Here is a 24,105-nt window from a genome sequence, read left to right as displayed (position 1 = left end):
TCCCTCAGGTACCTTTCCTCAGCTCTAATTATTACCAGCTTTGGTGAACTTTTTCGGTTGTTTTCTACTGTTACCTATTTGCGTCATATAACAGTGTTGATCTATTAATTCATTCTTGAAACTTTGTTTTGCTAGATGATATTTTATAATCCTAAGTTTCTGCATTAAGTATTCATTTTCTAACTTCTGTCCCTGTGTACAAGCTTTTTCAGTAGGCTTTATTCTCAGCCATTTTTTTTTTTTTTCTCATTTCCTCAGCTCTGCCCTGGGCTATCCTTTTTAAGACCTGGCTTCACTATTCACTGTGCAAGCAATTCACAAATCTAAATATCTGACTTGGAAGTCTTTCCTCTTCTGAGTTGCAAATTTATAGTTGCCCTTTAAACATTTAGACCTCTTAAATTCAAATTATATATAGTACATACCTGCTGCTTTTCCCCATCTTAATTTACCCATTCTGTCAATGGTGTCACTTTTACCCTTTCGTTTCCTGGGCTATTAGAGTAGCCCAGTGCTAATATTTTTTCTCTTGCTACAGCCACTCAGCCTGCATCTTCCTACCTAGTGTGTCTTAAAGTGTAGCACCAGTCTTATACTTCCCTGTTTTAATAACCTTCATTGTCTCTTCATTTCTTATATTATTAATATAGCCTTCTGATATGCTCTAATTTATGAGACATAATCCAGATACATAATTAAGTAAATTAAAATACTAAAGTTGTGAATGTTTAGTGAATTACCAATTTATCTTTTTTAAAGTAAAAGTAACGTATGATAGTTTGTTTCTGATTTTCATTTGAATTTTCAAACGTACTGATTTTCATTTGAATTTTTTAAAGAGAACTTGTAACAGTAGTGCATTGAATACTGATACAATTAATTAGAACATGAATCTTCATCTTCTTTGTTTTATGGAGTATAAAGTACTGACTTCAGGAATATATATACCCACATTGGTATGAAATAGATACTCAAAAAATATTAAATAGATTTAATATAAGTTGAAATTAAGTTTCAAATAGTATTTATTTTTAATGATATAGCAAATAAAAATTTCACTGATTAAAAAATAAATGTGCTCTTTTAAAAGCTTTTTTTTTTTCATGTTTTTAGGGTGAGAATCCCTTTGAAATTCAAGATCATTCTCAAGATCAACAAATAGAAGGAGATGAGGAGGAAGAGGAAAAGATTGACGAACCTGTGGAAGAAGAGGAGGAAGAGGAGGAAGAAGAGGAGGAAGTGGGGGAAGTAGAGGAAGCAGAGGAAGTAGGGGAAGGTGGAGGAGTGGAAGGAGTGGGGGACACAGAGGAAGGAGGGGATGTAGAAGGAGAGGGGGAAGTGGGGGCAGTGGGGGAAGGGGAGGGAGAAGGGGAGGGGGTAGGGGAAGTAGAGGAAGAAGAAGCAAAGGAAGAGCCTGTCGGCTTTTCTGTTGACCAAGCAGAAGAAAATTAAATATAAGGTATTAGTCAGTTTTAAAAGAAGCTTTAAATTTTGTCCCAATGTGGAAAAGGGTAAGAATTTCAGTAGTTTAAAATATGAGAGTTAACACCCATGTTGCATGCATTCCACACATTACAATTTGTTTTATATAATTTCTAAATGTTTGGCATTTGTTTAATAAAATGAAGGTAAGACTATTTTAGTTTAGTTTTTATAGCTACCTAACTTAGTTTCAAGAAATTGTTTGTATAATTTTTAAGCTTAATTTTTATTACTTTATTGGTGTTGAGGATAACAGATGTGTATTGTTAGTATGTCTGTTCTAATCATTTGAACTTAAATGCTGCTCTTGGGAGTATATATTCAAGTGTGCATTAATGTTTTGAATACTTACCCTAGAAGAGATAAGTTGGGCAAGTATTTTGTGCTCTGTGTATTTTTTTACTGCATTGGACATTGAATATAGTAATTTGCGTTAAGATACGCTTAAAGGCTTTTTGTGACCATGTTTCCCTTTGTAGCAATAAAATGTTTTTTACAAAATTTCTCTCCCTGGACTAGCAATTTAAAATGAAACACAATTAATCAAATGACTATATAAAATTGGAATTTGCCTTAATATATGAGTTCATCTTGGCATATGAGTGTTTTAAAATAATTAAATTGACTTGAATTAAAGAAAAAAATTTATTTCACTTTTTTTAAAGTATGATTAAAATATTTTTAAACATAATTTAACTAGAGATCAGCCTGTAACTGACCTGTTTATACTTGTTTTAATTCACTCATTTTCTCTGTGCCTGTGTCAGATCTTGAAATCTTCTTGGAAATACATTTGAATACAAATAATTTTTCATAGTGATGTTAATTCTTTTGTCATGCCTGCTTTTGGCTGAAGAACCAAGAAGCAAACGATCACTTTTTAAAAAAAGAATTATTTCTCCTGACTATTTCTCTCCTTTTTATAGCTCATATGCTTCATACTTAGAAGATGAGATTGATAGATTGTGTACTCAGTCACTTCAGTCATGTCTGACTTTTTGTGACCCCATGGACTGTAGCCCACCAAGCTCCTTAGTCCATGGGATTCTCCAGGCAATACTACTGGAGTGTTTGCCATGCCCTCCTCCAGGGAATCTTCCAGACCCGGGGATCAAACCCGGGTCTGCTGCATTGCAGGCGTATTCTTTACCACTGAGCCATTGGGGAAGATAGATTGATAGATTGTCTGTCTTCAAATGACTGACTGTGTCACTGAAAAAACTATTGCTCTTATTTGAATCTTAACTCTGGTAAGGAATCTTTTGAGAGGGGGATTCTTCCAGTGAAATTAGCTTCTGAAAAATTTGAGGCATTGGATAGATGAACATATGGGTATGTAATTTTAAGGCATTAAGTGGGTGAATGTATGGGCATTTGTAGAATTTCACAGATAATCTCTCTTTTTGTGTACAACAGACTTCTAAAAATAGATTTTTTTTAGGTCAATTTGGGTTTATTGTAGTGGACTAGATTCAGTACAGTTCAGTCGCTCAGTCATGTCCAACTCTTTGCGACCCCGTGCATCGCAGCATGCCAGGCCTCCCTGTCCATCACCAACTCCCGGAGTTCACCAAAACTCATGTCCATCGAGTCGGTGATGCCATCCAGCCATCTCATCCTCTGTCGTCCCCTTCTCCTCCTGCCCCCAATCCCTCCCAGCATCAGGGTCTTTTCCAATGAGTCAGCTCTTTGCATGAGGTGGCCAAAGTATTGGAGTTTCAGCTTCAGCATCAGTCCTTCCAATGAACACCCAGGACTGATCTCCTTTAAGCTGGGATTGGGTGTCAAATAAGAGAAGGTTAGTTGAAGATTAGAGAAATTTAGATCCTATCTAGGAGTCTGTATTTACTTAAAGAGACACCAGAGAGCCTTTGTGCTCTGAAGTTATAGGATTTGATAGATCTTCCTATTTCTCATTTATTTTAAAATTTTGGGGAAGGATTAACATAAAAGGAGACTAGATCTCTTTAGATTAGAATTGCAGCCAGTCCTCTGTATCCACAGGTTCTGTATCTCCAGATTCAACCCACTGCAGATCAAAAATATTCGGGAAAAAGAAATTCAGAAACTTCCAAAAAGCAAAACTTGAATTTGCCAAGCACTGGCAACAATTATGTGGCATTTACATTTTACATAACACATTGTATTAGGTATTATAGGTAACCTAAAGATGATTTAAAGTACAGGAAAAAATGTACATAAGTTATATGCAAATACTGTGTCCATGTTATGGCTTCTCAATTGGTTCAGTGGTAAAGGACCCACCTGCCAATGCAGGAGATGTGGGTTCCATCCTTGGGTCAGGAAGATCCCCTGGAGAAGGAAATGGCCACCCACTCTAATATTCTTGCCTGGATAATCCCATAGACAAAGGAACCTGATGGGCTGCAGTCCTTGGGGTCTCAAAAGAGTAGGACTTGACTTAGCAACTAAACAACAACAAAATGTCCATTCTGTATAAGGGACTTGAGCATCTGGATTTTGGTATCTCTGAGGGTTCTAGAACCAACCACTGCAGACACTGAGGGATGACTGTATTGCATTCTTTTGGCACACTAGTAGAGTACTTTTTTTAAAAAAGGGGTCCCAGGTAGTTTGATATAAGAAACTTTTGGAAAGATTTCTTTTTAACAAGAATTTTGTAACAACTTCTAAACATTTTAGAATGAGAGATAAAGAACATCTAAGTAGTAATTTTTGTCAGAAACATGTAAAAACATTTATTCAGATTATTTGCAAAGTATTAATAAAATATATTGTGTTGTGCTTAATTCAGAGGTTTAAATTTTGTATATCTTTTCAGATAATTTGTATATAGGCAGTTTAGTTTGCAGGCAAATTTTTGTGATCCTTAGTGTTTATATTTTCAATATTTTTGTGATATTACATAAATGTAACACTTTAATACACTTTTAACTTCTGTTATCCAAGTATTATTTGTTTTCTTTATCAAAAAGCTAAACATATAGTTCTGTAACCAAAGAAATTTATATACAACATGCACAGTTGTTTAAACGAGATGCCTAGGGACTAACCTATAGTATTCTCTTTTTATCACTATTTACTTCCGGTGTCCTTCCAATGAATATTCAGTGTTGTTTTCCTTTAGGACTGATGGTTTGAATCCTTGCAGTCCAAGGGACTCTCAAGTGTCTTCTCCAGCACCGCAATTTGAAAGCATCAATTCTTCATCTCCTAGTATTCTTCATGGTCCAACTCTCGCATCAGTACGTGACTACTGGAAAAACCATAGCTTTCACTATATGGACCTTTGCTGGCAAAGTGCTATCTCTGTTTTTTAATATGCTGTCTAGGTTTGTCATAGCTTTCCTTCCAAGGAGCATCTTTTAACTTCATGGCTGCAGTCACCATCTGCAGTGATTTTGGAGCCCAAGAAAATAAAGGCTGTTACTACTTCCAGTTTTCCCTCTTCTATTTGCCATGAAGTGATGGGACTGGATGCCATGATCTTAGTTTTTTGAATGCTGAGTTTCAAACCAGCTTTTTCACTTTCCTCTTTCACCCTCATTAAGAGGCTCTTTAGTTCCTCTTCACTTTCTGCCATTAGAGTGGTATCATATGCATATCTGAAGTTGATACTTTTCCTGGCAATCTTGATTTCAACTTGTGAGTGACTTAGCCCAGCATTTTGTGTGATGCACTCTGCATTTGGGCTTCCCTGGTGGCTCAGTGGTAAAGAATCTGCCTGCCAAAGCAGGAGATGCAGGTTTGGTCCCTGGATCAGGAAGATCCCCTGTTGAAGGAAATGACAACCCAGTCCAGTATCCTTGTCTGGGAAATCCTATGGACAGAGGAACCTGGTGGGCTACAGTCCACGGGGTTGCAAAAGAGTCAAGCATGACTTAGTGACTAAACAATAACCACCACCTCCAGTCTATCAGGAGGTCTGCGTTTCCTACTTCCTGAATTTATCTGCTCACTCTTCACCTCAGCTGCTACCAACTCCAGTTCAAGTCACCATCATCTCCTTCCTGAACTATTGAAATAGCTTACTAACTAATCTTGCTTCCACTCTTACCTTGTTAGGATTCAGTTTTCCACACAAAAGTATAATCTTTTAAAAATGTAATTCGGATAATGTTAGTTTTCTGGGGGCTTTTTTGGTACCTGTACATCCAAACTCCTTATCATGGCAGTCAGGCCTTGTTTAGATCTCTGACTTTATATCATTCTTGCCACCAGCTCTGATGGCCTTTTTTAGTTTTTTAATGAAACTTGCCTGTCTTCAGAACTTTGCATTTTCTGGAACCTGTACCTGTCAGCTTTCATTAGTAGACACTTCATCCTTAGGGTACCTTAAATGTTAGAAGAGGCTGCTCTGAGGAAAGATAAGGATAGTAGTTCTTAATTTTTGTTAAAGTGCGAATTTAGGGGCACCTGTGCCCCAGATATCCTAGGTCATATTTGGGCAGTGCTGTGTTTTTAAGAGGTATCCCAGGTGATTCTGTGGGTAGTCTCACTGATTGCATTTGAGAATATTTGTAGTGCTTTTACAGAAATTTTAGTGAATCTACTGAAACTCTCATATCAAAGAGGAGCATTTGTCCTTTAATAAGCTGTTATAAGTTTAAGAGAGTCTCCATAATATTTTATGAAAGCATTGGAATGACCTGTTACAGACCTCCGGAGTCAGAAAAGGGTCTTGTTTTTGTTCTTTCTCCTCTTACTGAATTATTTCTTAGAAGCATTTTATAAAGTCATAATAATAGGAGGACTGGTTTCTCCATATAACGAGGTTCCTCTTGTGTTATTCCCCTACTTAAAATCCTTCATTGGCTTTCAATACCAGTCAGTGTAATAAACATCCAAATCTTTTTAGGGTGGCATCTGTGACTCTGTGTTTTGTTCCTCTTCTGCTTCTTCAGCCTTAAATATCAGTCTTAACATATTTATATTAACTGCCTCTCCCCATAAATTTTTGAATTTATGATCCTACTTGAGACAGGAGTGGTTTTTAGAGTAGCCAAGATTTGACTATAACCTGACTATATTATAACATCTGGATATTCTATTTATATTTTACAATATCACACTATTGTAGAACATACTTATTTGTATCTTATATTTTATAGTAGTATATAATCATGTAACATAGTCCTCTCTTAGGAATGAGGTTGAGGTAAAAATGAGAAAAGGAAAGATAGAAGCATCTGAATACAGAGTTCCAAAGAATAGCAAGGAGAGATAAGAAAGCCTTCCTCAGTGATCAGTGCAAAGAGATAGAGGAAGACAATAGAATGAGAAAGTCTAAAGATCTCATCAAGAAAATCAGAGATACCACAGGAACATTTCATGCAAAGATGGGCACAATAAAGGACAGAAATCGAATGGACCTAACAGAAGCAGAAGATATTAAGAAGAGGTGGCAAGAACAAAAGAAATACACAAAAAAGATCTTCATGTCCCAGATAATCATGATGGTGTTATCACTCACACTCACCTAGAGCCTGACAAACTGGAGTGCAAAGTCAAGTGGGCCTTCGGAAGCATCACTACAAACGAAGCTAGTGGGGGTAATGGAATTCCAGCTGAGCTATTTCAAATCCCAAAAGATGATGCTGTGAAAGTGCTGTACTCAATATGGCAGCAAATTCGGAAAGCTCAGCAGTGGCCATAAGACTGAAAAAGGTCCATTTTCATTCCAATCCCAAAGAAAGGCAGTGCCAAAGAATGTTCATACTACCACATAATTGCACTTATTTCGCACACTAGCAATGTAATGCTAAAAATTCTCCACGCTAGGCTTCAACAGTATGTGAACTGAGAACTCCCAGATACTCAAACTGGATTTAGAAAAGGCAGAGGAACCAGAGATCAAATTGCCAACATTTGTTGGATCATAGAACAAGAGAATTCTGAAAAACATCTGCTTCATTGACTATGGCAAAGACTTTGACTTCATGGATCACAACAAACTGGAAAATTCTTCAAGAGATGGGAATACCAGACCACCTTACTTGCCTCCTAAGAAATCTGTATACAGGTCAAGAAGCAACAGTTAGAACTGGACGTGGAACAACGGACTGATTGCAAATTGGGAAAGGAGACGTCAAGTCTCTTATGTTGTCACCCTGCTTATTTAACTTATATGCAGAGTATATCATGGGAAATGCCAGGCTGGACGAAGCACAAGCTGGAACAAAGACAGCTGGGAGAAATATCAATAACCTCAGATACGCAGATGACACCACCCTTACGGTAGAAAGTGAAGAGGAACTAAAGAGCCTCTTGATGAAAGTGAAAGAGGATAGTGAAAAAGCTGACTTAAAACTCAACATTCACAAAATGAAGATCATGGCATCTGGTCCCATCACTTCATGGCAAATAGATTGAGAAACTATGGAAACAGTGAGAGAGTTTATTTTCTTGGACTTCAAAATCACTGCAGATGGTTAGTGCAGCCATAAAATTAAAGGACACTTGCTCCTTGGAAGAAAAGCTATGACCAACCTGGACTGCATATTAAAAAGCAGAGCCATTACTTTGCTGATAAAGGTCCATTTAGTGAAGGCTATGATTTTTCCAGTAGTCGTATATGGATGTGTGAGTTGGACCATAAAGAAAGCTGAGTGCTGAAGAATTGATGCTTTTGAACTTTGGTGTTGGAGAAGACTCGAGAGTCCCTTGGACTGCAAGGAGATGAAACCAGTCAATCCTAAAGGAAATCAGTCCTGAATATTCATTGGAAGGACTGATGCTGAAGCTGAAACTCCAATACATTGGCCACCAGATGAGAAGAGCTGGCTCATTAGAAAAGACTCTGATGCTGGGAAAGATTGAAGACAGGAGGAGAAGGGGTTGACAGAGGATGAGATAGTTGGATGGCATCACTGACTCAAAGGACATGAGTTTGAGCAAGCTCTGGGAGATGGTGAAGAACAGGGAAGCTCAGAGCTCTTTGGTTCATAGAAGCCTTCAAGTGAAAGCCATTGCCACAGCTTGCTTTTGCTAAATGAAGTGAAACTTATGATGTAGGAGCCTCCCAGAGGTTGTGTCTAAGGGCCATCGAAGTGTGGCAACACCTTATGTGTTCTGTGGATACCACAAGAAGCTTTGATTCCTCATACTTAGAAAACAGGCAAACGAAAACCTGGGGGCTGTCCATTTCCCATTTTTCTTTCTGGCTTCTTCCCACCTTCCTCAACAAATTTTATAGAATGCTAGCTTCCTCGAAATAAAAATAAACCAGGTAACAATAGTGAAGAATCTAGTAGTTGGCAGACTACCATCTGTAAGACTCCCACTGCCTGTTTTCATATGAATTTTACATTTTTAAAGGGCTTTAGGAAGCAAAACCCACTCCAGTGTTCTTGCCTGGAGAATCCCAGGAACGGGGGAGCCTGGTGGGCTGCCGACTATGGGGTCACACAGAGTCGGACACGACTGAAGTGACTTAACAGCAGCAGCAGGAAGCAAAAACGAACTACATGACAGTTATCTATCCCTCAAAGCCTAAAATACTTTGCTAACTGGCCCTTTACAAAAATATTGCTGGTCCCTAGGTTTTCATATTAGACAACAACCTAGAAGCAACAAAAATTGAAGGGAAAGAGCAATGTGAAAGGCAGTAATCTTAACAAGCAAAAGTAATTCCTAGGAAAATAAAACAGGAGGGAAAAAGAACTTCAGAGTAAGTATAATTAGTATTATGTGAAATAATGATTAGTAATTATAATAATGAACTTTATATGTAATCCTTGGACAGTGTTATGTATTTTAATCTTCAAAGAGATTTGAGAGATCTAATTTTTAAAATGCAAACTGCTATGAAAAGGAGTATCTTGAAAATAAAAAATAGTTGCTAAAATAAAAATTTCTCTTTTAGGCCAAGTAGTTGAATAAACATGACTGGAAATCAAACTACTGACCTAGAATTTTGACCTAAGAAATAATTACAGAATCTTGTAAAATCAAATAGGTTAAAAATAGAAAAGTAAAGAGACATAGAAGATCCTGGTAAATACCATCCATTTAAAATAAAACCTGATGAATTTAGAGGCCATGTGTGCTCAGTTGCTCAGTCTTGTCTGACTCTTTGAGACCCCATGGACAGTACCCTGCCAGGCTCCTCTGTCCATGGGATTTCCCAGGCAAGAATTCTGGAGTGGGTTGCCGTTTGCTCCTCCAGGGGATCTTCCTGACCCAGGGATTGAACCCACTTCTGAGTCTCCTGCATTGACAGTTGAATTATTAATCATTGGGCTGCCTGGGAAGCTTAGGAGCCATATATAGAGAGAATTCACTATGCATACATCACAGTGCCAGGTGTTTGGTAAGTGATAAATATTTTTGAATGAATGATTCATGCATGTATATGGGTATGAGTTCCAGAAGGTGAGAACAGAAAAAAAAAATTTGGAAAAAAAATTTAATTGCTTAAGATGAAAGGGATATATATGCATAATTATGATTGATTTGTATTGGTGTATAACCAAAACCAACACAACATTGTAAAACAATTTTCCTTCAGTTAAAAAAAAAATTCTGATGAGAGATTGATCTCGTATTAAAAAGCCTATTAAAAAGTACTGAGAAAAAATAATGGAAAAGGAGATGTGAAAAATAAATCCTGACAAAGTTTATGTAATTCCAGGATAAAATGACAATCTCGAAGTATCTAAAGAAAACTTATAAGGGGAAAAGAATAACACTGGTCTCAGACTTGTCCATGGGGTCGCTAGTGTCGGAGATGACTGAGCAACTTCACTTTCACTTTTCACTTTCATGCATTGGAGAAGGAAAGGGCAACCCACTCCAGTGTTCTTGCCTGGAGAATCCCAGGGACGGTGGAGCCTGGTGGGCTGTCGTCTCTGGGGTCGCACAGAGTCGGACACCGACTAAAGCGACATAGCAGCAGCAGCAGCAGACTTGTTATCTGTACGTTGAGATACTAAAAGATAAACTGTTACTTTTAAAGGTATGAAGACAAATTTTTTGGAATTTAGAATTCTATCAAGTTAAACTTATTTTGAGAGAGTACACAATGAATGCATTTTAGAAATTCTAGAACATGAAAGGATTTGGGAATTAACTGTCATACTAAGTACTCAATAACATGTTTGTTCAGTCGCACAGTCGTATCCAACTCTTCGCAACCCCATGGACTCCAGCATGCCAGGCTTCCCTGTCCTTCACTATCTCCCAGAGTTTGCTCAAACTCATGTGCATTGAATCAATGATGCCATCCAACCATCTCGTTCTCTTTTGTCCCCTTCTCCTCCTGTCTTCTATCTTTCCCAGCTTCAGGGTCTTTTCCAGTGAGTCAGCTCTTCAATTCAGGTGGCCAAAGTATTGGAGCTTCGGCTTCAGCATCAGTCTTTCCAGTGAATATTCAGGGTTGATTCCCTTTAGGATTGATTGGTTTGATCTCCTTGAAGTCCAAGGAACTCCCAAGAGTTTTCCACAGCACCACAATTAGAAAACATCAATTCTTCAGCACTCATCCTTTATGGTCCAACTCTTCCATCCATACATGACTACTGGAAAAATCATAGCTTTGACTATATGGACCTTTGTAGACAAAGTGATGTCTCAATAACCTGAAATCAAATTAATTATGTGATGAAAAACTGTGAAATAAATTTGTTATCATAGCTAAGTATTTGAACATGGCTCTCAAAAATTATTAGATGAGTTCAAAGTTGAGGACACAGGTTTTGTATCATAAATTTCTAAAACTTTAATAGTTATATTTATTTTCAAATACTATGAAAAGTAATCATAAAGCAGGCCACAAAGAAGTCATATAGGTTCCATTCTATTATCACAATATAATAAAGTAGAAATTAACAGGTGGATAACAATCAAATAATAATAAAAATAATTATTTTATTATTTAATAAAAATAATAAAAATCAAATCAGAAAACTTTCCTTGTGATGCTTGCTTTAAAATAAAAATGAAATTTCAAGAAAGAATTTCCATTTTATTTAAGCTATTCCAGATTATACAGAAATTTGAAACACTTCTGAATTTGGTCTCTGAGACTGGCATTACTCTTACTCCAGAATGTTGTCTGTCAAAGATAACTATAAAGCAATCTCAGGAACAAATGTAATCATTGAAAAAAACATTAGCAACTTAAGTCTGAAAGACTACGGTCATGGGAAAGTAGGATTTATTCAAAGAATACCAAATACTCTTAATGTAATTCAACACTATGACTTTTATAAAAGGCATATTAAATGGGAAAAAAATCATATGATAATCTCAACAGATGCTGGAAAAATATTTTCTGAAGTTGAACACTCCCTGCAGATTTAAGCCTTGTCAGGCTAGGAATAGAGAAAAAAAATTTTTTAATTGGCTAAGGACATCTACCAAAAACCTTCAGCAAATGTCCACATTCAAGTCAGGATCAAGCCTGTTGGTTACACAACAATCATTTAACCACAAAAGATAGAAATATCAGCGAGAGACAATAATGTCATTTCAGGTAATGTGATTGTGGAGGTAGTACCTCCAAGAGATTCAAGTGAAAAGCTATTAGAAATTATGAAATGTAGCTTTGTTTAATAGTTGAACATACAAAAACCTGTAGCTTTCTATGGGTTGGTAAGAGCCAATTTGAAATGTAATTTAAAAAATCCTACTTGCAATAAAAATCTGTATTGTATATACTATTTACAAATAAACAATTGGAAAGTATAAGATCCACGTGAGGAAAACTGTACACTTTAATGAAGGATGTAAAACAGCTAAAAAATAAACATTTAATGTTTTCGTTGGTAAAAGCTCAGTATTGTCCAGATGTCAGTTATCCTCAAATGAATTAATGAATTTACCACCCCAAGGGGTTTTCCACAATGGCCACCCAGCTCCATTTTGAATGTTTGAACCATAGTCACTCCATTTTAATTTTTAAATGCATTCTTTTCTTAAATGGTTGAAGCAGGTGTACAATGCATGTTTAATAGACCACAAACTGGCTGTTTTGATTAGCCTAAAGTTCAAGTTAAATTATGTATCAGGTAGAGTGACTTCCCCACACCTCAGGATGTGAATATTACTTCCATTAATCCCATTGCTTAAAACACCCACATGAACACACCTGTTAAGAAGGTGGGGAATTGTATATATTTTATATTGTTTCTGGTAAAAAGCAAGGACTTTTTATTCAGATTTTATAGGGAAGGTGAAAATGGATGTTGGAGTACTATTAGCAGCATGTGCCATTTACACTGATTAAAAAATTCATACACAAAGTAAATAACCAAGAAAAACAAACTTGAAAATACAACAACGAGAAGAATTTGGCTTATGTTTCTTAATAGAGAGGAACAACAAAACTACAGTAATACATTAAAGATAAATAGATCAGTAGATCAATGAAACGGATTAAAGAAACAGACATATAATATATAGAATCATAGTGTACAGTGAAGATACCAATTTGAACCAAGGGTAAAAGATAAAGTACACTGATTTGGAGACTGACAGTATAGAACAGTCACACTGGAGGAAGGTAAATACCTATGTCACTCTATACATAAAATAAATTTCAAATGGATGAAACAGACGTAGTTAAAAAAACTGCACAAGTACTAAGTTAAAATGTAGGAAAATCATTATAATTTTGGGATGGTGGTCTTTCTAAGCAAGATATAAACCCCAGAATACATTAAGAAAAATGTTGTCAAATTTGGGACATGAAAGAAACTTGCAGAGTGAAAGACACCCTGAATGACGTTGAAAGGAGTGACAGAAGTGGAGGAAATATTTGTAATATGTATAAGCGATCAAAGGTTAAGTCAAAGAGCTCCAATTTATCAGCCATTATGTTGATAAATATTCAAATATCATAGCCACTTTGGATGAGGAAAGTGGGCCCTCTTTCAGATGGTGGATGGCTGAATAAATTGTTTCACCTTATCTAGGAGGGCAATTTGGAAAATTTAAAAAGCATAGATTATTTGACCCAGCCCTCTTCATAAGTAGCTATTCACTTTCCTGAAATCTGAAATGCACATGAATGCAAAGATAACTTGTTACATCTAATCTAAAATGTATTGAGGTTGATGCTTTTTTACTGTTACGAGAAGGTGTCAAAAAAATGCCACCTGGTTAACAGCAATCATAAGAAAAGTCATCAATTGTAAAATGCATTCTAGCTCCAGAGATGATAAACTATGGGGGAGGGGGGAAATGTGTCTAGAAACTACTGAAGCAGAATATATCTAAAGAAATGGTCTTTGCAATATTATTTGTAATAATGAGAAATGGGAAACAACCTAAATATTTAATAATAAGGGGAGTAATTATAGTACAATCATGACAGTTGAATACTAGATAGCCCTTAGAAAGAATGGGAGAGACCTGTACATTTTGACATGGAATAATATCCAAAGACAAGTTACAGTTAATGATATATTAGATAATTAATAATGATATATTAGAATTTTATTTGGAAAAACTGCATGTGTGTGTGTGCATATATATATATATATATATATATGTGTGTGTGTGTGTGTGTGTGTGTGTGTGTGTAAATTCCAAACTATATATTTGTATGTTGTTGGTGTTTAGTTATTAAGTCATGTCTGACTCTCTGCAACCCCATGAACTGTAACCCGCCAGGCTCCTCTGTCCATGGGATTTTCCAGGCAAGAATACTGGAGTGGTTTGCCATTTCCTTCTCCAGGGGATCTTCTCTGTCCAACAATCGAACCCACGTCTCCTGCATTGGCTAGTGGATTCTTTACCACTGAGCCACCAGGAAAGTGGCTGGTGGCCACTATATTTGTATAGAAATGCATAAATGTGTTTACACAGAAAAAAGTCTGAAAGAATAGTGTTAAATGTAAAGTGGGAAGTTCCATTGGGAAAGCAGTAAGTTTTTGTTTTTAACTCTATTTGCTTGTTTGTTTGTTTGTTTTCTAAACAAGGATATAACCATGTTAATACTGTTCCTTGAGGTAGGAGATACAAAAAGAACAAGTTTAGGTGAGGTGGATGATAAATGAATTTGGGGGCATGATAGGTTGGTATTCCCTGTGGGATATTGAAATGGTGATATCAAGTAAGCAGTTGGATACATGGGCATGGAGCTATGGGGAGCTTATAATCAACTTATAGTGTTTTCTCTTTCAAGTGATGAGTTTAATATTCATGTGTCTGACAAAAATAAAAAATATAATTTCTTGTGGCAGCACAGTGTAACACCGCTTCTCAGCCTTGGAATGAAACAGATCTTTCTTCTCCTCTGTTCCCCACCCCTGTGGCAGCAGTACCATGTTCTAGTTTTGCCTATTTTGAGAAAAACATTTAAATTAAGAAAAGCTTCAGTTTTCTCATATATAAAATAAAGACACTATTTTCCTTGTATGACTGAAGCAAAGATTAAATGAGCATAAGTTAACACCTAGTACTGTCTGGGGTGCTTAGCTGGCTTTCAGCATTTACATTTTACTTTTCTTACTGTTACCTAAATGTCAGAGTTTATTTATTTATTTTTACTTAGAGATAAAAGAGAAAAAGAAGGGACTTCCCTGGCAGTCCAGTGGTTAAGACTTCGCGCTACTAATGCAGGGGACCTGGGTTTGATCCCTGGTTAGGGAACTAAGTTCCCACATGCCCTGTGATATGACCAAAAGATTAAAAAAATAAATAATAAAAAAATTGCTCATTTAAAAAAAGAGAGAAAAGGAAGTATTGGCTTGGTAAATCTTTATGTAAAATTAATACAAAAATTTGGGTTTTTTTTTCACATTTATTTTAACCAAGTCCTGATCTTTCATCATGTGTTTTGGAGATTATATCACATCGACTCGTTTCTCCATAATGTTTGCATAGGCCTTTGGGCAAAATTAATTATGACCTGATAGTTTGATATAAAGAGAAATGATAAATGGCTCGTATAACAGAACCAATCATAGTTGTTCCTAATAATTTTTTTCCTTCAGTATCAGAGGTCCTCTGCTGTTAAGGATATTATTAACCTGCTAATATTGGAGCTCCAAACTCAGCCACCACTAAGAGTTAAACAACTCTCCTCAACTGGGGTTTGAATTGCTTGTCAGAGCCGAGGTCAATCTCACTGTTAAATGACAGATGTTTGCCTGCAAATCCCTTGTATCTCTTCATGGGATATAAAGTTCAGTGCCTGGAACAACAGGGTGGTATTCTTTAATAACTGTTAAATTTATTCTTTAGAGATTTTACAAAGATGTCCTATTGCTCCTGGAGGGCTCCCTTGACACCCAACTCTGCATTTTCTTTTTGCATAATGCCTACAATTTAAAGCCACCAGGCTCCCTGTTGTATAGCTCCTGTATCCTTGGTTCAGTATAACCAAAATACTCATAAATCTCCTTTTCTTTCAGTAGCTTTCTGCAGCAGCTGGGGTATGACAGTGATGTCCCTGATCTATAATTCCAGACAGCCCTGGGGTGAACAGACAGACCAATCCAGAGCCACTACGTCAGATAAAACGATGTTGTTTGCACAACTCAGTGTCCTCAAGAGGTAGTCATGTAATACTCCCAATTTGTATTCTGCATAAAACTCCTTTTACAAGTTATAAACTTCCTACAGGGAACAAACGTATCCAGCTAAAGGATGCTGAACATACGACTATGTAATGTAATTTTAAACTCAAAAGGAATGTGCTAAGCCTTTTACATCCTATAAGCTGAAAGCTATAAAAGAACCCACAATTTCTGTTTGTGTGACATTCTTCACTTTGGAATTCTAATCAAGCAGTGTTTTCCTAAGACCTTGTGTTTGATATGCAGTGCGAGGAACATGGCTGATTAAATGTTTAATCTGTACATATCTTGAGACTTTATTCATAGTTATCACAAAAAAATAGATTGTTTCATTACTTGTGTTTTATTGACTTACATTTGAGTTGGCTATTAAATGATCCTATTATCACATTAATTATATTAGAGAAACTTTGATTAAATGATTTACTTGTATTTTTATTTCCATTGTTTTTGTCGTTGTTGTTCAGCCCCTCAGTCATGTCCGACTCTTTGCCACCTGTGGACTGCAGCATGCCAAACTTCGCTGTCCTTCACCATCTCCCAGACCTTGCTCAAACTCATGTCCATTGAGTTGGTGATGCCATCCAACCATCTAATCCTCTGTCGTCTTCTCCTGCCTTCAATCTTCCCCAGCATCAGGGTCTTTTCCAGTGAGTCAGTTCTTTGCATCAAGTGGCCAAAGTATTCGAGCTTTAGCTTCAGCATCAGTCCTTCCAATGAATATTCTGGACTGATTTCCTTTAGGATTGACTGATTTGCAAGTGTCCTTGCAGTCCAAGGGACTCAAGAGTCTTCTCCAACACCACAGTTCAAAAGCATCAGTTCTTCAGCTCTCAGCCTGCTTTATGGTCCAACTCTCACATCCCTACATGACTACTGGAAAAACCATAGCTTTGAGTACATGGGCCTAGGTTGGCAAAGTAATGTCTTTGCTTTTTAATATGCTGTATAGGTTTGTCATAGCTTTTCTTCCAAGGAGCAAGCATCTTTTAATTTCATGACTGCACTCACCATCTGCAGTGATTTTAGAGCCCAAGAAAATAAAGTCTGTCACTGTCTCCATTGTTTCCCTATCTATTTACCATGGAGTGATAGGACCAGATGCCATGATCTTAGTTTTCTGAATGTTGAGTTTTATGCCAGTTTTTTCATTCTGCTCTTTCATCAAGAGACTTTTTAGTTCTCTTCGCTTTCTGTGATAAGGGTGGTATTATCTACATATCTGAGGTTATTGATAGTTCTCCTGGCAATCTTGATTCCAGCTTGTGCATTATCCAGCCTGGCATTTCGCATGATGTACTCTGCATGTAAGTTAAATAAGAAGGGTGACAATAACAGCCGTGACGTCTCCTTTCCCAATTTGGAACCAGTCCATTGTCCCATGTTAAGTTCTAACTGTTGCTTCTTGACCTGCATACAGGTTTATCAGGAGGCAGGTAAGGTGATCTGGTATTCCGATCTCTTTCAGAATTTACCACAGTTTGTTGTGATCCACACAGTCAAAGGCTTTGGCGTAGTCAATGAAGCAGAAGTAGATGTTTTTTCTGGAATTCTCTTGCTTTTTCTATGATCCAACAGATGTTGGCAATTTGATCTCTGGTTTCTCTGCCTTTTCTAAATCCGTCTTGAACATCTGAGAGTTCTCAGTTCATGTACTGTTGAAGCCTAGCTTGGAGAATTTTGAGCATTACTTTGCTAGTGTGTGAAATGTGTGCAACTGTGGTAGTTTGAGCATTCTTTGGCATTGCCTTTTTTTGGGGGATTGGAATGAAAACACCTTTTCCAGTTCTGTGGCCACTGCTGAGTTATCCAAATTTGCTGTCATATTGAGTGCAGCACTTTCACAGCATCATCTTTTAGGATTTGAAATAGCTCAGCTGGAATTCCATCATCTCTGTGGTACTTCCTAATTTTTCTCTCATTCGAGATCATGGATTCTTAATCTTGGCTCTGTTGACATTTTGGACAGAATAATTCTTTGTTGTGGAAGGCTGTCCACAACATAATGTCCTATGCATTCTAAAATATTTAGCGACATGCTTGGCCTCTGTTTCATATATTCCAGTAGGATACTGCCAGTCATGACAATTGAGGATGTTTCTAGACATTGGCAAATGTCATTTTGGAGGCAAAATCTTCCCTAGTTAAGAACCACTGATCTAGATATATTAAAAACAGCTGGGTATGGAATTTGAACTGTAAATATTTTGCTTAAATATATTAAGATTAAAAAAAAAAGGCAGCCTTAGATTCAGTTCTAAGGAGCATGTGTGGGCTTTTTTTTGACCTTTCCCTCTCTACTCACTAATAAACCATACTGTAGGTATTTCTTTCTCCACTCTGTGTTGTAGGCCTCTGCCTCCCAGAAGCATCTATGACTTACTCTTTTTTTTTCCCTGTCTCGGAAAAAAATGAGCTTCTAGTACAATGCATTGTACACGGTAGGTGCTCAAAAAAATGAACTGGTCGTATGACTGAATGTTACAGTTATTTTTCTCTTGGAAGTATATATCTGTAAATATACAGACCTTTTGGAGAATAGATGTGTCCAGCTATTTTATTGTGTTTTGTGTTATCTAACTTTTATAAGTTGGAGACTATTTTCATGAAGCATTAAAAAAATAATTTTATGAATTTTTGGCTGCACTGAATCCTGTTTGCTTTGCATGGGCTTTCTCCAGTTGTGGGGAGCAGGGGCTACTCTTCATTGTGGTGCATGACCTTCTCATTGCTGTGGCTTCTCTTGTTGTGGAGCGCAGGCTCTAGGCATGTGGCTTTAGTTGCAGCACACAGACTTGGTAGCTGCAGCTTGGGGGCTTTAAATCGTGGGCTCAGTAGTTGTGGCACACAGGCTTATTTGCTTCTCGGCATGTGGAATCTTCTGGACCAGGGATCAAACCCATGTCCCCTGTACCAGCAGGCAGATTCCTCTCCATTGCACCACTAGGGAAGTCCAAGAAGCATCATTTGTTCACCTCACATACACTGAGTGCTTATTCGATATCAGACACTAGTACTGGGAGCTGAGGATACAGTTAAAAATAAATGGACATAATCCTTGTCCTCAGAAGTCTTACTGAGCCTGAAGTGGGGCAATTACAATTCAGGAGAGATCTGCTCACTTAGGTCTATCTGACAGCATTGGTTTCCATAAAAAAATGAAAATTGTGTGTGCCTAGAAACCACCTCTGGATATATGGCACGTGATAAACTTGGCCTCAAGACTTTCAGGGTTTCCCTTCTGCTTCAGAGGTCCTAAATGATTTCTTTTAGCTTTCCCCACGCTCCAGAACACCAGAGGAGGAAATCTGGAGCCAACAGCTGTGAGGTTATCTTTGGGAAGTAGTCAGGAGGCAGTGCTCTGGTCTTCGGAACACAGGGCCTGCCAGGAATGGAGAGGCACAATCCAAGGAAGCACAAGATGTGTGAGAGAAGAAAGTGCAGAACAGTTTTCTTTCTGCTCTAGTTTCAGATGCCTCCCTAAGTTTCATTAGGATCAATTGGCTGGCTGTGGGATACGGTAACAAAAATAATTCAAATTCTCCCGCTCTCACCCTTACCTGCTTATTAACTTATTCTCTTTAGTTCAGCGTAAAGTCCTCACCCCTACTCCAGCTTTCCACATATACCAGGGAAACATTCTACCCATGTGTTCATGCATATTTGGGCACACTGCTTGTGGTCACTGCCAGACACCGAGCTGTCCACGGCGTGGCATCTCAGAGCTTCATTTGAGTCTGCATTTGGTATCCTGCCAGCAATGATCTGCAGAGGTCTTTCTGACCTCATCTTCTACCTTACCCAGTATGCCGCAGGTACACTGGCCTTCTTTCTGCTCCACTGATACCACATTTGCTTCTGTCTCATGGCCATTGTGTTTAGTGTTTTCTCTGCCCAGAATGCTCTTTGCCCAAACCATGGCATGACTGGGTCTCTTTCCTCATCATGACATTAAACTCAGAGAGGTCTTCCCATGTAATCATCCTCTATCCCATTACCCTTTTACTACTCATTAGATCTAAAACCACGGCTTCCCAGGTGGCTCAGTGGTCAAGAATCTGCCTTCTGATCAGGAGACACAGGAGATTCAGGTTTGACCCCTGAATCATCAGGAAGATCCTCTGGAGAAGGAAATGGCAACCTACTCCAGTATTCTTAACTGGGAAATCCCACGGACAGTGGAGCCTGGCTGGCTACAGCTCATGGGGTCGCAAAAGAGTCAGACACAGTTGAGCATGCATGCATGACAGCACGAGATCTAAAATTGTTTTACTTGTTTATCACCTGTCTGCTTCAGGAGAATGTAAGGTCCATGAAAATAAAAATTGCTTCTTTTAATTCAACCCTGGTTCCTTGGCATCTGGAATGGTGACAGGCATTCACTAAGTATTTATTCATGTAACTAGTTACTCAGTCAATGTTGCCACACACATATACACCCCCAGCTGTTCTTTTGGCTGCGTGAGGTGTGTGGCAAAATGGGAAAGAATATGTCATCCTTATTAGCATTTTACTTTTTTAGGACAAGGTTTCTCAAGTTCAAAACTACTGACAGTTTGGGCAGGATAATTCCTTGCTGTGGAGCCTGTCCTTTGCATTGTAGGATGTTTAGCAGCATCCCTGGGATCCACCCACTGGATGCTACCCATCCCAATTTACTACAAGCTAAAATGTCTCTGGCTGCTTGCTAAGTCGCTTCAGTCATGTCCGACTCTTTGCAACTCCAGGGACTGTAGTCGGCCAGGCTCCTCTCTACATGGGATTCTCTAGGCAAGAATATTGGAGTGGGTTGCCATTTTCTTCTCCAGGGGATCTTCCCGACCCAGGGATTGAACCTAGGTTTCCTGAATTGCAGACGGATTCTTTACCATCTGAGCCATCAGGGAAGCCCATAAAATGTCTCTGTGCTGTGCTTGGTGGCTCTGTAATGTCTGACTCTTAGTGATCCCATGGACTGCAGCCCGCCAGGCTTCTCTGTCCAAGTCTCTAGATGTGCCAAATATCTACCTGGGGGCAAAAATCACTCCTGGTTGAAAACCACTGTATTAAAGCGATCCAAAGCCAGGAAACTTGAACATCTGTATCCTATAGAGTTGTTGGAGACATAGTTTTTTATGGTTATTTTTATGATAATGTTGAGTAATATACCCTAAACTCAATGGTGTACAGCAATACACATGTTTTGTTTTGTTTTCCATTTTGTTTTTCTCACATCTGCAATTTTCTGGGTTTGATATAATATTGGCTGGGCTGGACAAGGTTTGACTTCAAGCTGATGATTTGATCCAGTCTGTTCCTAGTATCTCTCCTCGTCTTTGGATCAGTGGCCACCTGAGTCCATTCATGATGAGAAGCACATGTGCAAAAGGGGAAACCCAATCATGCTACTATATTTCAAGCTTCTGCTTTTGTCACATTCTCAAAAATATAATTGAAAAAACAAGACACATAGGTAAGACCGAAGTCAAAGGGCAGGGAAATACACCTGCAGTGGGAAGGGGAAGGGGGTTGAGTATTTGCTGAATGGAAACCCAGAGGTTCACACAGATCCTTCAGTTTCGCTCACAGTTCTCTATTTAGACATAGAACAATAGGCTAGAGCAGGAGCCATATCTAGGTGATAGTCACACTGAAACCTTCCCTGACAATTCAGATTTTAGTCATGAGTCCTAGCTTTTCCCCTCAGGATTAGTTGATTTCAGGATGACTCTTAGTTTAATTTTAATCTGTCTTAGACTTTAAGGTAGAACACTCCTATACAAAGTTTTGATAAAAGTATTCGACTTTTGTCCTTTGGAGGGTCTTTAAAGAACAGAGCTATTATTAATTTGCTTAAAAAAAAGATTTATTTATTTAATCAGTTTTGGCTGTGCTGGGTCTTCACTGCTGCGTGTGCGTTCTCTAGTTGTGGCGAGCGGGAGCTACTCTAGTTGCAGTGCTCGACTTCTCATTGCGGTGGCTTCTTTTGTTGCACAGGCTCTAAGGTGTGTCGGCTTCTGTAGTTACTGTTTCTGGTCTCTACAGCACAGGCTCAGTAGTTGTGGCACATGGGCTTAGTTGCTCCACAGGATGTGGGAGCTTCCGGACCAGGGATCAAACTCATGTGCTCTGCATTGCAAGGCAGACTTTCAACTACTGGACCACTGGGGAAGCTCTAATTTGCCTTTTAATAATGTTCTCTTACACATATCATAAAGTACTTTAAGAGGTTGAAGCAGTTGTGATTGTGTTTTATTGCAAAGATAAAAACTGATTTACACTGGCTTAAACAAAAAAGGTTTACTTTTCTCACATGAGGAATCTGGAGTCAGACAACTACTGATGTTGGCTCAGCTGCTCAGTGTTGTCTGAGTCAGCCCATCAATTCTTCTGGCCTTTCCCTCATCAACTCAAGACACTTCTGCAGCTCCAAGCAATGTGTTATCTACATTTAAGGCAGGAAGAAGGGCTGGCAGGAAGGCAGTACCCAGACATATCCATCTCTGTTAGTGGGAAGGCGAATATCTTTCTGGAAATTCTCTGGCAGATGTCTGCTTATGTCTCTTTGGCCAGAATTGATCACTGGCCATCTCTAACTCTGCTGAGTGGAAGATGGCAAGAAAGAAGATGATTGGCAAAAACGGTTGAGTCAGTTTCCCAACAAGCCCTGGGGAATGGTTTTGATATGCTGTGATTCAGAGGAAAGCAATAGCAATAAATAAATAGCTATAGTAATAGCCTCACTTGGTCAAACATGGACACGTCAGGGACTGTGTTAGTTGCCTTGCATTTATTGTTATTTAATCCTCATCCAAATTTGGCTCAGGAAAACTGAGGCTCAGAGCAGTTAAGTTATTCCCCCCAGATCCATCATAGTGCAGTACACACAGGTGGTAAATAGAAAAGCTGTAATTCATACCACTTCTATCTGATTCTGAAGTTTGTGCCCTCAACTTTGTTATGAGTACACTTTAATAGTTGAATAATTTTAAAATCAAGAATTCATAGATTTTTTGCACTCTCCCACTTAGTGGAGTTGATACAATTCCAGTTGAGTGATTTCAAATCCTAAAAGATGATGCTGTGAAAGTGCTGCACTCAATATGCCAGCAAATGTGGATAACTCAGCAGTGGCCACAAGACTGGAAAAGGTCCATTTTCATTCCAATCCCAAAGAAGGGAAATGCCAAAGAATGTTCAAACTACCACACAATTGTGCTCATCTCACATGCTAGCAAAGTAATGCTCAAAAATTTCCAAGCCAGGCTTCAACAGTATGTGTACTGTGAACCTCCAGATATTCAAGCTGGATTTAGAAAAGGCAGAGACACCAGAGATCAAATTGCCAACATCTGTTGGATCATAGAAAAAGCAAGAGAATTCTTGGAAACATCTACTTCTAGTTTATTGACTATGCCAAAGCCTCTGACTGTGTGAATCACAACAGACTGTGGAAAATTCTTCAAGAGATAGAAATATCAGGACACCTTACCAGCCTCCTGAGAAATCTGTATGCAGGTCAGGAAGCAACAGTTAGAACTTCACATGGAACAACAGACTGGTTCCAAATCGGGAAAGGAGTATGTCAAGGCTGTATATTGTCATCCTGCTTATTTAACTTATATGCAGAGTACGTCATGTGAAATGCTGGGCTGGAAAATGCACAACTGAAATCAAGATTGCCAGGAGAAATATCAGTAACCTCAGATACACAGATGACACCACCCTTATTGCAGAAAGCAAAAAAGAACTAAAGAGCCTCTTGGTGAAAGTGAAAGAGGAGAGTGAAAAAGTTGGCTTAAAACTCAACATTCAGAAAACTAAGATCATGGCATCCGGTCTCATCACTTCATGTCAAATAGATGGGAAAACAATGGAAACAGTCAGAGACTATTTTTTTTTTGGCTCCAAAATCACTGTAGGTGGTGACTGCAGCCATGAAATTAAAAGACGCTTACTCCTTGGAAGAAAAGCTATGACCAACCTAGACAGCATGTTAAAAAGCAGAGACATTACTCTGCCAACAAAGGTCCATCTAGTCAAAGCTATGGTTTTTCCAGTAGTCATGTACGAATGTTAGAGTTGGACTATAAAGAAAGATGAGCACTGAAGAACTGATGCTTTTGACTGTGGTATC

The 24,105-nt window shown here is 38.2% G+C and overlaps 1 protein-coding gene across 5 annotated transcripts in view; it reads left to right on the top strand.

The window, feature by feature from the left end:
• The window catches only part of ZNF326 (zinc finger protein 326), a 35,089-nt gene extending 32,800 nt beyond the window's left edge, over nucleotides 1-2,289 (top strand). For 3 of the 5 annotated variants that reach the window (XM_070786152.1, XM_019957097.2, XM_019957096.2), the window contains one exon: nucleotides 1,114-2,289. In XM_070786152.1, coding sequence (XP_070642253.1) covers nucleotides 1,114-1,452 — 339 coding nt within the window. In that variant the 3' untranslated portion in view covers nucleotides 1,453-2,289. The remainder of the gene's footprint in view (nucleotides 1-1,113) is intronic. The other 2 variants (XM_019957098.2, XM_019957099.2) reach the window with 1 other exon arrangement.
• The last annotated feature ends 21,816 nt before the right edge of the window (nucleotides 2,290-24,105 follow it).

The sequence above is a fragment of the Bos indicus genome, chromosome 3, assembly GCF_029378745.1.
Source record: "Bos indicus isolate NIAB-ARS_2022 breed Sahiwal x Tharparkar chromosome 3, NIAB-ARS_B.indTharparkar_mat_pri_1.0, whole genome shotgun sequence".
Lineage (NCBI taxonomy): Eukaryota > Metazoa > Chordata > Mammalia > Artiodactyla > Bovidae > Bos > Bos indicus.
The sequence above is the reverse complement of the archived record's forward strand: the minus strand, read 5'-3'. Positions and strand labels throughout refer to the sequence as shown.